This window comes from Nicotiana tomentosiformis, chromosome 6 (assembly GCF_000390325.3).
Source record: "Nicotiana tomentosiformis chromosome 6, ASM39032v3, whole genome shotgun sequence".
Lineage (NCBI taxonomy): Eukaryota > Viridiplantae > Streptophyta > Magnoliopsida > Solanales > Solanaceae > Nicotiana > Nicotiana tomentosiformis.
In genome coordinates, this window is record NC_090817.1 from 109,377,123 (window position 1) to 109,393,161 (window position 16,039).

General features: G+C 43.3%; 1 protein-coding gene across 1 annotated transcript; it reads left to right on the forward strand.

The window, feature by feature from the left end:
• Positions 1 to 1,836: 1,836 nt before the first annotated feature.
• Positions 1,837 to 3,893, forward strand: LOC104103044 (pentatricopeptide repeat-containing protein At5g15340, mitochondrial). The gene has a single exon (XM_033657939.2). The coding sequence runs from the start codon at positions 1,910 to 1,912 to the stop codon at positions 3,806 to 3,808; it is 1,899 nt and encodes a 632-aa protein (XP_033513830.1). The 5' UTR covers positions 1,837 to 1,909; the 3' UTR covers positions 3,809 to 3,893.
• Positions 3,894 to 16,039: the final 12,146 nt, after the last annotated feature.

Consider the following 16,039-nt stretch of genomic DNA (forward strand, 5'->3'; position numbering starts at 1 on the left):
TGTTAAATAATATTTTTGTTGTTGGTTTGATTGTATCGTACAGTACTGTAACTGATAAGTTCACTAAAATACCCGCAATTATTTTAAATAAAATTTATCAAGAATTACACATAAAAATAATTTAAGAAAACCTCTTTCTACTAATTTATCATTAATTACGTAGCTTGGAAACAAGAGCAAAAACCTGGAAAAAAAAGTTAACTAATATTAGAAACACCAAAAAAAAATTAAAACTATAAAAAGAGACAAAGAATCGAACAGAGACTTGGATAATAAAAAGAACGGGGCAAACCAACTCTAGAAAAGATGAAAAAAGACAAAGTAGGTCAACAGGTTGGAGATTTGGAGTTAAAATTAAAAAAATTAAATGATAAAATAGAATTATGGAGTAATAAGTAAGGACATAATTAGAAAAGAAAATAGGAAACAATCGCACCACACCAAATCAGTTGTTTCATAAATAGAATTTTTGGTTGTTTCGGAATAATAAATTTAACAATACGATATAATCAATTTTAAATAAACAATCAAAACAAATATTGTTTTAAGATAATAATACAATAAGATACGACGGGTAACATCCAAACAAACTGTAACTTACCAAAAGTTAGTCCCGAAATTCTGTTAAGTTGATAGCTAATCACCCTCTAAACTAGGGCTGCTTATCGGGCGGATTAGGCGATTAATTACTCTTAACGGTTTGGCTTAACGGTTATCGGCTTTTAAATGTATTAATCCGCTAGCCACCCGATAAGATATCGGGCGGATTGATATCGGTTTAGCTCTTATCGGGCGATTTATCGGCCTAATTCAATCTATATTGCGTGCATTAATTGTTTGTTGACCGCCTAGCATACAAATTCAGAATAGAAAATTACACATTGAGTCCAGACATACATGTCTGTTAACGCCTACATAAGAATGATGTAGTGTGTCATGTGGTGTAGAGTGAAAAAAGCAGAACACATTGTAGTCTACATTACATCCCAAAGCAGACTATGATATGATGTAATTAAGAAAAAAGTAGTTCTAATGGATATGTCACTGTAACTCTTGCTAGATATAACATGGATCATACAAGGATATCAAATTTCATTGAGATAACTATATGATTGCCTGGGTTTAGATGCAAAGGAACAATTTCAGTAGTTTAGCTCATTAAATATAATGGTATCTAAGCTTTTATTAATTTATTCATAGCACAAACGAAGCAAAATTACAATAAACGTGCGGTCTTTCCCTTTGTTTCTTGTTCATTAACAATATATTAATAATTAACACAAAGGCTATGCTGGATCCATATTTACAATTTTAAAAAGCAAAAATATGAGCTTGATCTTCATACTAGGGCACTAAGATAGAGTGTTGGAAGCCTGGAAGTCGACGAGATAGAGTACTGCGGGTGGCTGCTGGAGTGCTGGTTGAATTTCTACTGAAGCTGGTTGAATTATGGTCGAATAAAGAGAATCATAATTCTGCTGGTGGCTGCTGGTTGAAGTTTAGGCATTAGGGTTCTGATTATTTAGGAATTAGGCGTTAGAACTTAGAGATAAAGTACTGGAAGAAGTGGAAGGTTTATATATATATATATATTCTTAACGGGTTAACGGATTATCCGTTAAGAAAATTGAATAATCCGCCCCCTAACCGATAAGCCGTTAATAAAAAAATTTCAACTGTTCCCCGTCCGTTAAACCGTTAATTCGATACCAATAAGCCATTAAGTTTCGATTTCGGTTTCGGTTCGGTTTTCGATTTCGGTTCGATTTTGAACGCCCCTACTCTAAACGCCGTCCCACTTTATATTTTCCCTCTTTCTTATATCGTACCCTGGCTATAACATCATTATTCCTATTATTTTATATGCTGAATTTAGATCCATTTGTGAAACAAGTATACTAGCTTTCTCATGATATGGCGAACCGAGTGTACTCTCCCATTTCTGGCTCGCCACTATCGGACCCTTTTCAGAACTTGCGCTCGATATCTAGCTTTGGACGTGGGACAAAAGCTCCACGCTTACGTCGTCACCACAGGCCTCGAATCCTTCCCAAACACATTTATCCGTAATGCTATTCTCCATATGTATGCGGCGTGTGGGTGTGTTCTACCTGCACGCAAGGTGTTTGATAAAATTCCGCTCTCATACAAAGACACTGTCGACTGGACAACATTGATGGGCTGCTATGCACACGGAAGGTTGCCAGTTGATGCTCTCAGCCTGTTTGTTGATATGAGGAAGAGCAACGTTTCAATTGATGAATTTACTATGGTTACTGTGTTCCTTGCATGCGCGAAATTGGGGTGTGATCAATTTGGAGTTCAGGGACATAGTTGTTTGGTCAAAATGGGGTTTAGTTCAAGTATTAAAGCATGTAATGCTGCTATGGATATGTATGTGAAGTGTGGGTTAATTGATAAGACAAGAAGGATTTTTGGTGAGATGGGAGAACATAGTCTGGTTTCTTGGACTGTGCTTTTGGGGGGATTGGTGAAGTGGGAAGGTTTTGAAAATGCAAGGTTGTTGTTTGATCAAATGCCTGAGAGAAATGAAGTAGCTTGGACAATAATGATTGCAGCGTATATTGAGAACGGCTTAACCAAGGAAGCTTTTGGGCTTCTATGTAACATGGTATTTGAATCTGGATTTGAGTTGAATTTTGTGACACTTTGTTCATGGTTATCAGCTTGTGCACAGTCAGGGAATGTGATGTTGGGTAAATGGGTACACATGTATGCTTTGAAGATGATAAAACATGAAATCGATATAATGGTGGCGACTGCCTTGATTAACATGTATGCTAAATGTGGGAGGATTGATGATGCTTTTCGAGTTTTCAAGGTGATGCCTCGAAGGAACGTAGTTACATGGAATACCATGCTAAGCGGACTGGCAATGCAGGGAAAGGGAGATATGGTATTGCATTTGTTTGCTCAGATGGTTAGAGAGGTCAAACCAGATGATGTAACATTTACAGCTGTGTTAAGTGCTTGTAGTCACTCAGGTTTAGTTGTTCAAGGTCGAAACTTATTCTATAGCCTTGAATCATCATATGGAATAAAGCCTTCTGTAGAGAACTATTCTTGCATTGTGGATCTTTTGGGTCGGGCAGGACATCTTGAAGAAGCAGAGACCATAATCAGAGGAATGCCAATTGCCCCCAATGAAGTTGTGTTGGGATCACTATTGGGGTCCTGCAGTGTCCATAAAAACCTTGAGCTGGGGGAATGCCTAATGAAAGAGCTGGTCCAAATGTATCCTGATAATACCGAGTATCATGTCTTGCTTTCCAATATGTACTCTTTAGCTGGAAAAGATGACGAGGCAGATTCTATTCGAGTAGTTCTTAGAAACAGAGGCATAAGAAAAGTGCCTGGCACGAGTTCTATTTATGTCGGTGGCCAAATCCATTGCTTCAGTGCAGGAGATACATTGCATCTGCAAAGTCAAGAGATATATATGATGTTGGATGAGATGATTCGAAAAATAAGATTGGCTGGCTATGTACCAGACACGGCCTGCCAAAAGTTTTCAGGATCTGATAATGGTGGGTATTACAGTAACAGTCATGAGGAGAAGGAACAGGCATTGTTCACTCACAGCGAGAAGTTGGCTGTTTGTTTTGGGCTCATAAGCATACCGGCTGGCACGCCTCTTTATATTTTCAAGAATTTAAGGATATGCCGAGATTGTCATTCAGCCATGAAGATTGTTTCCAAAGTATATAATAGAGAAATTGTAATAAGAGATCGTAGTCGCTTTCACTGTTTCAAGCTAGGTTCATGCTCTTGTTCTGACTATTGGTGACAGAGTCAAAAGGATGTCAAATGAAAAGAGAAAAATCTATAAATAGTTTGTTTATCATTTATATAATTGTTAATTTTAAAATCAATATGAACATGCTAGTTGTGGTTGATTTGGCGCTTTGGGGACTGTTCAATGAGGTGGTAACGGAAGTACGTTCTTGTGTTTACCGGAAAAATCGGATAATGTTAAATTTGTGTGTGGTTCTAAGGATATGTGATACAATTCGATATAAATCGTGTAGAGAAATAGAGATACGTATATTCTTGACTATAAGAATACAAATAGTGGGCAATAAGAATAAATGAGATAAAGTAAAGTAAACACAAAGGGATATCTTTCAATCTGAGAAGCGATTTGTTTCTTGTCTCTGCCTTTTAGCTTACAAGGATTCCCCATTTTATAAAAGAGGGTTATTACAAAAAAACAATAAAATAAAACATATAGTGGGAGGCCCATGATGACTTGTCTCTTCCTTGATTCCCGCCAAGATTCTCTCTCTTGGTGCAGTCGCAACAACTCTTGTCTGTGAGCTCGATACTGGCTCGAGCTCGTTACTGGGTTGGGCCTTTCGGTCTCGGCTCGAGTCCGACCTTCGAGATGGGCGTCGCGCATTTCCGACCTCGAAGCAGTGCCTTGCGGATCGATTCGGCCACGGGCTCGATAGGGTTATCGAGCCGACTCCTCGATCGACCTTTAGGCTCGAGGCTCGTTAGTACCGACTTTGGAGCTCACTCCCAAAAATCTAATTCCGACTTTTTAACACTCAAACTCGATCGAACGTAGGAAGGCCGAAATCTATTTCGACCGTATACAGATAGCCCCCTCATTTCTCACGAAGGATGCGGTGAGAATCGACGTGATTTTGGTAGTTCGATCGGGTCATAAGCCGACGTTTTCACAGGGATCGATTATGACATATGTGATAGCTGTCCTATCAATTCAGCCTTTCAAGATATTTAATACTTGTCAGATGGCGGTCGGCCACCTGTGATATTGAACCGTCACGATGCGAGCCTATAAATAGCTCTTCCATCTATCATTTACTTCTTTCACGCGTTTACTCCCCCAATTTTTCTCATTTTTTCTTCCTTTCTTGTTGCTACCAGAGTTTTGGTGCTGTCAATTTTTCACTTTCCTTTGTCTTTCTTCCTCCCATATCAATGGCCAAGACTTCGAAAACTGTGCCTCAGAAGGAGAAAGCTTCTTCTTCACGGCTGTCCGGCGACAAGGCGCCGGTGGAGCCGTCCACCTATGAATATATCCCCGGCCCGTGTTCTCTAAATATCGATTTTAAGGTTGAGAATCCTTCATCCGTCCCGGGTCGATGCGAGCACGTGTCGATGTATATGTGCTCTATAACGGAGGGTCATCTCGAGGCCGTTAGAAAAGACTGTAACTGGGGTTCCGAGGTTGTGTTACAAATTCCATCCCCCGAAGAGAGTGTCGTCACCCATGTGGAGGGGTTTTAAAGTGTTTACACTTATCCCTTCATATTGGGTCCGGTCGACCCAGTGATCATCGATTTTTGCAAGAGATATCAGGCCACCTTTGGTCAGATTCATCCCTCTGTGTGGCGTATAGTAATCCTACTTCGCTTCTTCTCCACCAAAGCCGGAGGGCTAGATTTTACCTGAATCACCTTATTCGGTTGTATCGGCCTCAAATCTTTCGAGGATTAATCAGACTTCATCGTCGGGCATCGAAGGCTTTGATGTCGAGCATCGACGAAGACAAGGATCGGGGTTGGATGGGGCGTTACATCCGGGTGAGGACCCGTGACCTTATTCCGGAAGAGAAGATGTCGTTCCCCGAGGAATGGAATTTCGATCGTAAGTTATTTTCATAAATAAATTTTTTTTGATGTTTCTTCCTAATATACAGCTGCCCCTTGGATGCCACAAGCGGTGCCCGACCTCGAGGATTGGGTTCAAAAGTTAGCCTCGACTTCTTCTTATGCCGAACGCGCTTGGCGTGATTTGGCTAAAGGCAGATGGGAAGCCAAGAACCATGGTAAGGTTTTACTTCTCGTTTCCTTCGAAGCGTTCTTTGTGCTCCATTCGTTACCGATTTCCTTTCATGCAGGCATAACCAAGGATGCCATTTTGAGGCCTTCGAGCGATGAGGGAGGAACCAAGTCCCCAGTCCCGAAACCGGGGAAAGACAAGAAGCGCAAAGTTGCCTCTCGATCAGAGGGCCCCAAGCCCGAAACTCGAAGGGTGAGGAGGAAAGCAATTGCCCTTTCGATTGACTCGGTCCAACGATTGAGAGAAGAAGAAGAAGACGAAGAGGAAGAAGAGGAAGAAAGAGGTGCCTCGGCCTTGGTGTCCCGATCTGCCAGAGCTATCGAGGTCACCGAAGCTCCTGAACCGATGCCAGCTGTACCGGTCGGTGTTGATTCCTGGATCCCGAGTCTTGATCGGAATGCCCCGAGTGATTCACTTGGGACTATGACAGTGGGTCATTCGCCTTCTCTTCCCACCTTTTCTGAGGAGGCGTTAAAGGAAGCTCGAGAATTGAAGACCCCCGATTTGGGCGGAGGCTCTAGTGTAGGGGATCCTTTTCGGGATTGCTTTACCGGAGTCGGTGATGCTTCTGATATCGGGGGCACTTCTCTTCTACTGGAAGAGGCCCAACGTTTCATTACTCGGGTAATGATTTTACTATACTTGGTTTCTTTGTTCTTTTTCTGAATTTGACTCGTGTTCTTTCCCTACTGTGCATGCCATTAGTAGATTTCGGGTCGACCTTGGCCAGTGTGAGGTCGATCTTCAGAAGGTCTCGAGGGAGAGAGACGCCTTGCGGCTTCTTTGCAGCCAAAAGGACGAGGCTATAAAGGACCTTCAAGCGGATTTGGCTAAGGCTCACGAAGAAGAGGCCGAACTTGACAAGCAGGTGAGCCTCGTTCTGTTAAAGTATGGGTTTGACTCGACTGTGGAAGTTAACCCTTCGTTGTCTCAGCTGCAGCAAAAGGTTGAAATGATCGGGTCACTTCGGGAAGAAGTCGACCAAATCAAAGCCGAATGTAATCGGTGGAAGGAGACTATCGACCGCTTGGCTGCGGAAAAAGAGACCATTTTTACCAACTTATTATCGGCCGATGTCCAGCTTCTAAACGTTAAGCAAAAGAGTTCGGCTCAAGCTAAGAGGATCGAGGAGCTTTAAGCCTAGCTTGCCGAGGCCAAGGACGAGGTTGAGTCGTCTAAAATCTTGGCGGATAAGTCCATTGCCGTATATCGGGCTGATGCCGAGGCTTCTTAGATTGAGGCACGAGAGGCGGCGGATACTGCCGACACACGAGCACACTGGATTGCCGAACTTGCCAAATGTAGGTCTGAGGGAGACCCTCAAGGAGATACATGTTCGGGGTCTCGACCTTACTGAAGAAATAAAAAAGGCTAAAGAGCTCGAAGCTGAAGCCTTGGTTTCTGATGGCGATGATGATGACGATGACGGTAGCAAGAGCGGATCCGAGGGTGATCAGGAAGATTAGTCCATAGTTATGTTTGTAATCATGTAGAAATTTTTGTATATCGACAACTTTGACCGATTTGTGCAGACTTTATGCGTGCCTTTACAAATGTTTTCACAAGGATCTTTAACAATTCAATCACTTGGACTTTGTAGTCTCTTTTATTGATTTGTTCGAAGTGACGTAGCCCTTGGGCTTACTAGTTGAGTTAGTGATTCGATCTTGAAGAAATATAATCTGTAGGCATAATAGTTTAGTTGTCCTTTGCTTGAACTTGAAGTGAAAGTAGCCCGTAGGCTTTAATCGTCGAGTGAATGATTCTAACTAGAAGTAATGTAGCCCGTAGGCATGATGGTCGAGAGAGTGATTGCTCGAACTCGAAATAAAAGTAGCTCGTAGGTTTTAGTCATCGAGTGAATGATTCGAACTCGAGGTAATGTAGCCCGTAGGCGTGACGGTCGAGTGAGTGATTGCTCTAACTCGAAACAAAAGTAGCCCGTAGGCTTTAGTCGTCGAGTGAATGATTCAAACTCGAGGTAATGTAGCCCGTGGGCGTGGTGGTCGAGTGAGTGATTGCTCGAACTCAAAATAAAAGTAGCCCGTAGGCTTTAGTCGTCGAGTGAATGATTCGAACTCGAAGTAATGTAGCCCGTGGGCATGACGGTCGAGAGAGTGATTGCTCGAACTCGAAATAAAAGTTGCCCGTAGGATTTAGTCATCGAGTGAATGATCCGAACTCGAGGTAATGTAGCCCATGGGCGTGACGGTCGAGTGAGTGATTGCTCTAACTCGAAATAAAAGTAGCCCGTAGGCTTTAGTCGTCGAGTGAATGATTCGAACTCGAGGTAATGTAGCTTGTGGGCATGATGGTCGAGTGAGTGATTGCTTGAACTCGAAATAAAAGTAGCCCGTAGGCTTTAGTCATCGAGTGAATGATTCGAACTCGAAGTAATGTAGCCCGTGGGCGTGACGGTCGAGTGAGTGATTGCTCGAACTCGAAATAAAAGTTGCCCGTAGGCTTTAGTCGTCGAGTGAATGATTCGAGCTCGAGGTAATGTAGCATATGGGCGTGATGGTCGAGTGAGTGATTGCTCGAACTCGAAATAAAAGTAACCCGTAGGCTTTAGTCGTCGAGTGAATGATTCGAACTCGAGGTAATGTAGCCCATGGGCTTGATGGTCTAGTGAGTGATTGCTCGAACTCCAAATAAAAGTAGCCTGTAGGCTTTAGTCGTCGAGTGAATGATTCGAACTCGAGGTAAAAATTAGCTTGTAGGCTTTAGTCATCGAGTGAATGATTCGAACTCGAGGTAATGTAGCCCGTGGGCTTGATGGTCGAGTGAGTGATTGCTCGAACTCGAAATAAAAGTAACCCGTAGGCTTTAGTCATCGAGTAAATGATTCAAACTCGAGGTAATGTAGCCCGTGGGCTTGATGGTCTAGTGAGTGATTGCTCGAACTCCAAATAAAAGTAGCCTGTAGGCTTTAGTCGTCGAGTGAATGATTCGAACTCGAGGTAAAAAGTAGCTTGTAGGCTTTAGTCATCGAGTGAATGATTCAAACTCGAGGTAATGTAGCCCGTGGGCTTGATGGTCGAGTGAGTGATTGCTCGAACTCGAAAAGTAGCCCGTAGGCTTTAGTCATCGAATGAATGATTCGAACTCGAGGTAAAAAGTAGCCCGTAGGCTTAGCAGTCGAAGTGAATGATTCGATCTCGATGCAATGTAGCCCGTAGGCATAATTGGTCGAATTTAACTTGATTTTGTTTGCATAATAAATCTCAAAATAGAGGAATTTTCCTTGGATATAAGATGACGATAAAGAAGAGAATTTTCTTCACACGTTATTACATGCCTGGGTTCGGGCCAATCTACATGAGCATGGTTCGTTTCGACCATTTGGCTCTTATAATTTTTCCTATTGGAATCCTGTTATTGTGAAATAACTCTCTTGCATCTGAACTCGATGTGTTTGAGGTCCTAATGCACCTTCAGTTATTCGAGGTCGATTGTAAAGAGGCCTCGGATATTGTTGTAAATGCAGCACGATCAATAGTTTCCTCATTAAAAACCTTGCCGAAAAACTCATTTGGGATAAAATCGGTCTAAGGGAAAAAGAGTATAACGCGTGCTTTCAAGCTAAAGATCCATCTTAGCCCTTGTTCGGACTTCTGCAGGGGTCAGTTTTGAAATATAAACGAATATGGAAAGGTCGTACCTTAGCAGTAATACCGTTTTAGATGTGATACATTCCAGCTGCTTGATAGCTGTTTGCCATTTATAATGTCGAGCCTGTACGATCCCTTTCCGATGTTCTCGAGCACCTGATATGGTTCTTCCCAATTCGGTCCTAGTTTTCCTTCGTTCGGATTTCGGGTATTGATGGTAACTTTTCTTAACACTAAGTCCCCGGGCTTGAAATGGCGGATCTTGGTTCTTTGATTATAATATCTTTCGATTCGCTGCTTTTGGGCGGCCAATTGGACGAGGGCAGTTTTTCGTCTTTCGTCCGATAGTTCGAGGCTGGTATTCATAGCCTCGTTATTTGATTCTTCCATCGCGAATCAAAATCTGGCACTGGGTTCACCAACTTCGACTGGTATTAATGCTTCGGACTCATATACTAAGGAGAATGGGGTCGCCCCCGTAGTAGATTTTGACGTCGTCCGATATGCCTAAAGGACTTCGGGCAGGATTTCTCTCCATTTTCCTTTAACGTCGTTCAACCTCTTCTTTAAGTTTTGAATGACAGTTTTGTTCGTTGATTCGGCATGTCCATTCCCACTGGGATGGTATGGCATCGATAGCATCCTTCTTATTTTGTGGTCTTCGAGGAATCTTGTTACTTTGCTGCTAACAAATTGTTTTCCATTGTCACACACTATTTCGGCTGGTATCCCGAATCAACATATGATATGATCCCAAATAAAGTCAATAACTTCTTTCTCTCTTATTTTCTCGAACGCCTGCGCTTCAACCTATTTAGAAAAATAGTCAGTCATAAACAAAATGAATTTGGCTTTACCTGGGGTCGATGGTAGAGGGCCGACGATATCCATTCCCCATTTCATGAAGGGCCATGGGGATAGGACTGAGTGGAGTTGCTCTCCGAGTTGATGGATCATTGGTGCAAACCTTTGACATTTGTCATATTTACGAACAAATTCCTTCGCATCTTTGCCCATATCGATCCAATAATATCCTGCTCTGATTATTTTTCGAACTAATGTATCTGCTCTAAAGTGATATCCGCAAGTACCCCCGTGCACTTCCCGTAGGATGTAATCGGTATCTCCCGGACCTAAGCATACTGCCAACGGTCCATCCAATGTTCTTCGGTACAGCGTTCCGTCCGAAGCCAACGTGAATCGAGCAACTTTAGTCCGTAGGGTTCTAGAATCTTTAGGGTCCGATGGGAGTTTTCCGCTCTTTAAGTATTCAATATACTTGTTTCTCCAATCCCAGGTTAAGCTTGTAGAATTTATCTCGGCGTGACCTTCTTCGATTACCTATCTCGAAAGTTGAACAACATTCCCTGAGCCCAAGTCATCTACCTCGACCGACGACCCCAAATTCGCAAGCGCATCGGCCTCATTATTCTGTTCTCGTGGAACATGCTGTAAAGTCCATTGTTTGAAATGGTACAAAGAGATAAGAAGTTTATCTAAATACCTTTGCATTCTGCCTTCTCGAACTTCGAATGTTTTGTTTACTTGACTCACCACCAGCAAAGAGTTGCAATTGGCTTCAATGACTTCTGCTCCCAAGTTTCTAGCTAGCTCGAGACCTGCAATCATGGCTTCATACTCGGCCTCGTTGTTAGTCAACCCGATAGTTTTAATAGATTGCCTAATAGTGTTACCCGTGGGTGGTTTCAAAACTATGCCCAGCCCGAACCCTTTCACGTTCGAAGCCCCATCCGTAAAAAGGATCCATACCCCCGATGATGTACCTGATTTAAACAGGAGTTCTTTTTCGACTCCGGGTACGAGGGTTGGCGTGAAATCGGCCACGAAGTCTGCTAAAATTTGAGACTTGATGGCCGTACGGGGTTGATATTCGATATCGTACCCACTGAGTTCGACGGCACATTTGGCCAGTCGGCCTGATAAATCGGGTTTGTGCAAACTTTTATGAAGCGGGTAAGTGGTTAACACGCATATGGGATGACATTGAAAGTACGGCCTTAACTTTCTAGAGGCGCTTATCAGTGCAAGTGCCAATTTTTCTAAGAGCGGATATCTAGTTTCCGCTTCTCCTAAGGTTCGACTCATATAATAAACGAGGAATTGCGTACCTTGCTCTTCTCGAATTAGGACACCGCTTACGGCGACTTTCGATACTGCCAAATACAAACAAAGTTTTTCTTCTGTTTTTGGAGTGTGAAGTAGTGGTGGGATTGATAGATATTGCTTCAGTTCCTCTAATGCTTGTTGGCACTCCGGGATCCAAGCAAAATCGTTCTTTTTTTGAGTAGAGAGAAAAATTTGTGACTTCGATTAGATGATCTTGAAATGAACCGGCCTAAGGCTGCAATCCGACCCGTTAGCCTTTGTACGGCCTTCACGCTGTCCACAACAACGATTTTTCGATGGCCTTGATTTTATCGGGGTTAATCTCTATTCCCTGATGTGACACCATGAAGACGAGGAACTTGCCCGAACCGACCCCAAAAGCACATTTTTCGGGATTGAGCTTCATGTTGTATTTCCTCAAAATTTCGAACGTTTTCTGCAAATGGGTCAAATGGTCCTCTGCGCCCAGGGATTTAACTAGCATGTCATCAATATAAACTTCCATTGATTTTTCTATTTGTTCTTCGAACATTTTATTTACTAGGCATTGGTAAGTAGCCCCTGCATTCTTTAGCCCGAAGGGCATCACATTATATTCCATATTTGGTACAAATGAAGTCTTTTCCTGGTCCTCCAGGTTTATCTGGAATTGATTATACCCGGAATAGGCATCGAGAAAGGTGAGGATCTCGTGGTCGGCCGTGGCATCGATCATGCGATCGATGTTGGGCAGCGGAAATGAATCTTTGGGGCATGCTTTGTTCAAATCCTTATAGTCCACACACATTCTAAGTGTGTTCCTTTTTTTAGGCACTACAACTATGTTGGCTAACCATTCGGGATATTTTACCTCCCGAATGGACCCTACTTTGAGAAGCTTGGTTACCTCGTCCTTTATGAATGCGTGCTTTCCCTCGGACTAGGGTCTTTTCTTTTGCTTCACCGGTCTGAACCTAGGGTCCAAACTTAGCCGATGCGTCGTTATGTCCGGCGGGATCCCTGTTATATCTAAATGGGACCAGGCAAAACAATCGATGTTATCGATAAGAAATTGAACGAGTTTCTTCCTGAGTTCGGGGCTCAACCCCATTCCCAAGTATACCTTTCGCTCGGGCCAGTGCTCGATTAATGTGACTTGCTCTAATTCCTCGATTAGTGATTTGGTGGCGTCAGAGTCATCGGGAATCACGAAATATCGAGGGACCCTTTTATCATCATCCTCTTCGATTTTTTGGTTATCTGGCTGGGTCGAAGCCGATGTCTGTGATTGCTATTTGGTGTCCCGTTCTCCTTCCGAGCCCGATCCTTTTATCGGTGAAGGTGAGGACATTGGTTTAGATTCCTCAGCGGCAAACATTTCCTTTGTGGCTGGTTGTTCTCCGTACACCGTTTCGACACCTCTCGATGTCGAGAATTTGAGGGCCTGGTATAGGGTCGAAGGTACAACTCTCATGTTGTGGATCCATGGCCTTCCGAAAAGGGAGTTTTATCTCATATCGTCTTCGATCACGTGAAACTTTGTTTCCTGGATGGTTCCGGCCACATTTATTGGTAGGATTATCTCGCCTTTGGTGGTTTCACATGCCATATTGAACCCGTTTAGAACCAGAGTTGCGGGTACGATCTGATCCTGTAGGCCGAGTTGCTCTACTACCTTCAATCGGATGATGTTGGCCGAGCTACCTGGATCGATTAACACACGCTTAATTTTAGTTTTATTCATGAGTACGGATATTACCAGTGCGTCGTTATGAGGTTGGATGACCCCTTCTGCATCTTCATCATCAAAGGACAAAGTCCCCATAGGTGCGTAATTTTGAGTCCGAGATCGCTTTTCCCTCACAATCGATATTTTAGTGCGTTTAAGTACTGGTCCCTGAGGGGTATCGATGCCGCCGATGATCATGTGAATGACGTGCTGCGGTTATTCTTGCTCGTTTTGCTTGCTGAAATCCTTGTTTTTAAAATGGTTCTTCGCCCTATCACTCAGAAATTCCTGAAGGTGCCCTTTGTTAAATAAGAGGGCTATTTCCTCTCTTAGTTGCTTGCAATCGTCCGTTCTGTGGCCATGGGTACCATGATATTCGCATGTTTGATTGGGATTTCTTTGGGCAGGATCAGTCTGCATGGGTCGAGGCCATTTAGTATCTTTGATGCATCCGATGGCCGACACGATAGCGGATGCCCCAACGCTGAAGTTATATTCTGATAATCGAGGTGCTTCTATAGGATCGACATATTTATCGAAGACGCTCTTACTCATAAGTCCCCGAGAATTTTTCCCTCGATCAATCCTTCGATTGTTCCAAACTGTATTGTGTGCTGCACCGTTGTTCACCTGATCTGCGACGTACAATCGATATCGGTCTATGTTCGACTTTTGTTCTCTGTCGATCTCCTTTTGGTTTTTAGTAGCTGTCCTGTTCTGATGCATGGGTCCGTACAGAGCTCCCAACTTATCATCCTCGACCCTAATTTTCGATTGGTATCGGTTGTGTACATCTGCCCAAGTTATCGCTGGATACTCGATCAAATTTTGTTTTAGCCGATGTGATGCTGTCGAACTTAGCTTGTTCAACCCTTGGGTGAAAGCTTGTACGGCCCAATCATCTGTGACCGGTGGTAATTCCATGCGTTCAATTTGAAATCGGGATACGAATTCCCTCAGCATTTCATTCTCCTTTTGCGTTACTTTGAAGAGGTCTGATTTCCTTGTTGCAACCTTTATGGCACCAGCATGTGCCTTTACGAACGAATCTGCTAACATGGCAAAAGAATCGATGGAATTTGGTGGTAAATTGTGATACCAGATCATCGCTCACTTCGAGAGGGTCTCCCCGAACTTTTTCAACAACACTGATTCGATCTCATCATCCTACAAATCGTTGCCTTTGATGGCACATGTGTAAGAGGTGACATGTTCGTTAGGATCGATCGTACCGTTATATTTGGGAATTTCGGGCATACAGAATTTTTTGGGGATTGGTTTCGGCGCCGCACTCGACGGAAAAGGCTTTTGTATGAATTTTTTCGAATCAAGCCCCTTTATCATTGGTGGACCCCCTGGGATTTGATCGACCCTGGCATTGTATGTTTTCACTCTCTTGTCGTTGGCTTCGACTCGTTTTGTGAGTTCCTCGAGCAATTTAGTAATTTCGGGAGTAGTCTCCGATTCTTGCTCGTTTGATTTTACTATGGCGGGATCTGTTCTGGGGGTGACTTCTCGAAGTGGATTGGAATCTGGCCTGCTTTTTGCGCGAGTTTGGATCTGTAACTGAGCTATCGCTATTTGTTGGGCTTGTAGCATCTCGAAGATCATATGTAAGCTGGCCTCGATTTCCCTCGTGTTTTGGGTGTCTCGGGCTACGGATCGAGTACCGCCCTGAATGCTTCTTTCCGATTCGGAATGTTGATTCGTCTCCAAAGCTATTTATGAATTGACATCCAATGGTATTTCGGCTCGAATTTCGGGTACTTCGATTCGAGCCTCGGTGCCATCGTTAATTGGCCTTCCGGCCCTGGGTGCCAAGTTGTTGGTTTCATCTTGAAGGCCGGCTTCGTGGTCGATAAGTAAAGCCATTGCTGATTTGAGATTGTAAGCTGGCGTGTACTTTAGATTTGTATCAAACGATCACTGTTACCCTTAGCCCCACGGTGGGCGCCAAACTGTTTACCGAAAAAATCGGATAATGTTAGATTTGTGTGTGGTTCTAAGGATATGTGATACAATTCGATATAAATCGTGTAGAGAAATAGAGATACGTATATTCTTGACTATGAGAATACAAATAGTGGTCAATAAGAATAAATGAGATAAAGTAAAGTAAACACAAAGGGATATCTTTCAATCTGAGAAGCGATTTGTTTCTTGTCTCTGCCTTTTAGCTTACAAGGATTCCCCATTTTATAAAAGAGGGTTATTACAAAAAAACAATAAAATAAAACATATAGTGGGAGGCCCATGATGACTTGTCTCTTCCTTGATTCCCGCCAAAATTCTCTCTCTTGGTGCAGTCGCAACAACTCTTGTCTGTGAGCTCGATACTGGCTCGAGCTCGTTACTGGGTTGGGCCTTTCGGTCTCGGCTCGAGTCCGACCTTCGAGATGGGCGTCGCGCATTTTCGACCTCGAAGCAGTGCCTTGCGGATCGATTCAGCCACAGGCTCAATAGGGTTATCGAGCCGACTCCTCGATCGACCTTCGGGCTCGAGGCTCGTTAGTACCGACTTCGGAGCTCACTCCCAAAAATCTAATTCCGACTTTTTAACACTCGAACTCGATCGAACGTAGGAAGGCCGAAATCTATTTCGACCGTATACAAACTGATAATTTTGAGAGAGAATTTATAAGATAGATAAACATATGACCCTTCGGGGTTGCCCAGTTGGTTTGGAGGGCGGTCATCCATACGGATGACCTGGGATCGAATCCCCCTCAATGCCTTCTAGGTTGAGTTTGTCGTACATGGC

Excerpts from the sequence above, each read along its gene's own strand:
- LOC104103044 (XM_033657939.2), top strand. The coding sequence starts at position 1,910 with ATGATATGGCGAACCGAGTGTACTCTCCCATTTCTGGCTCGCCACTAT.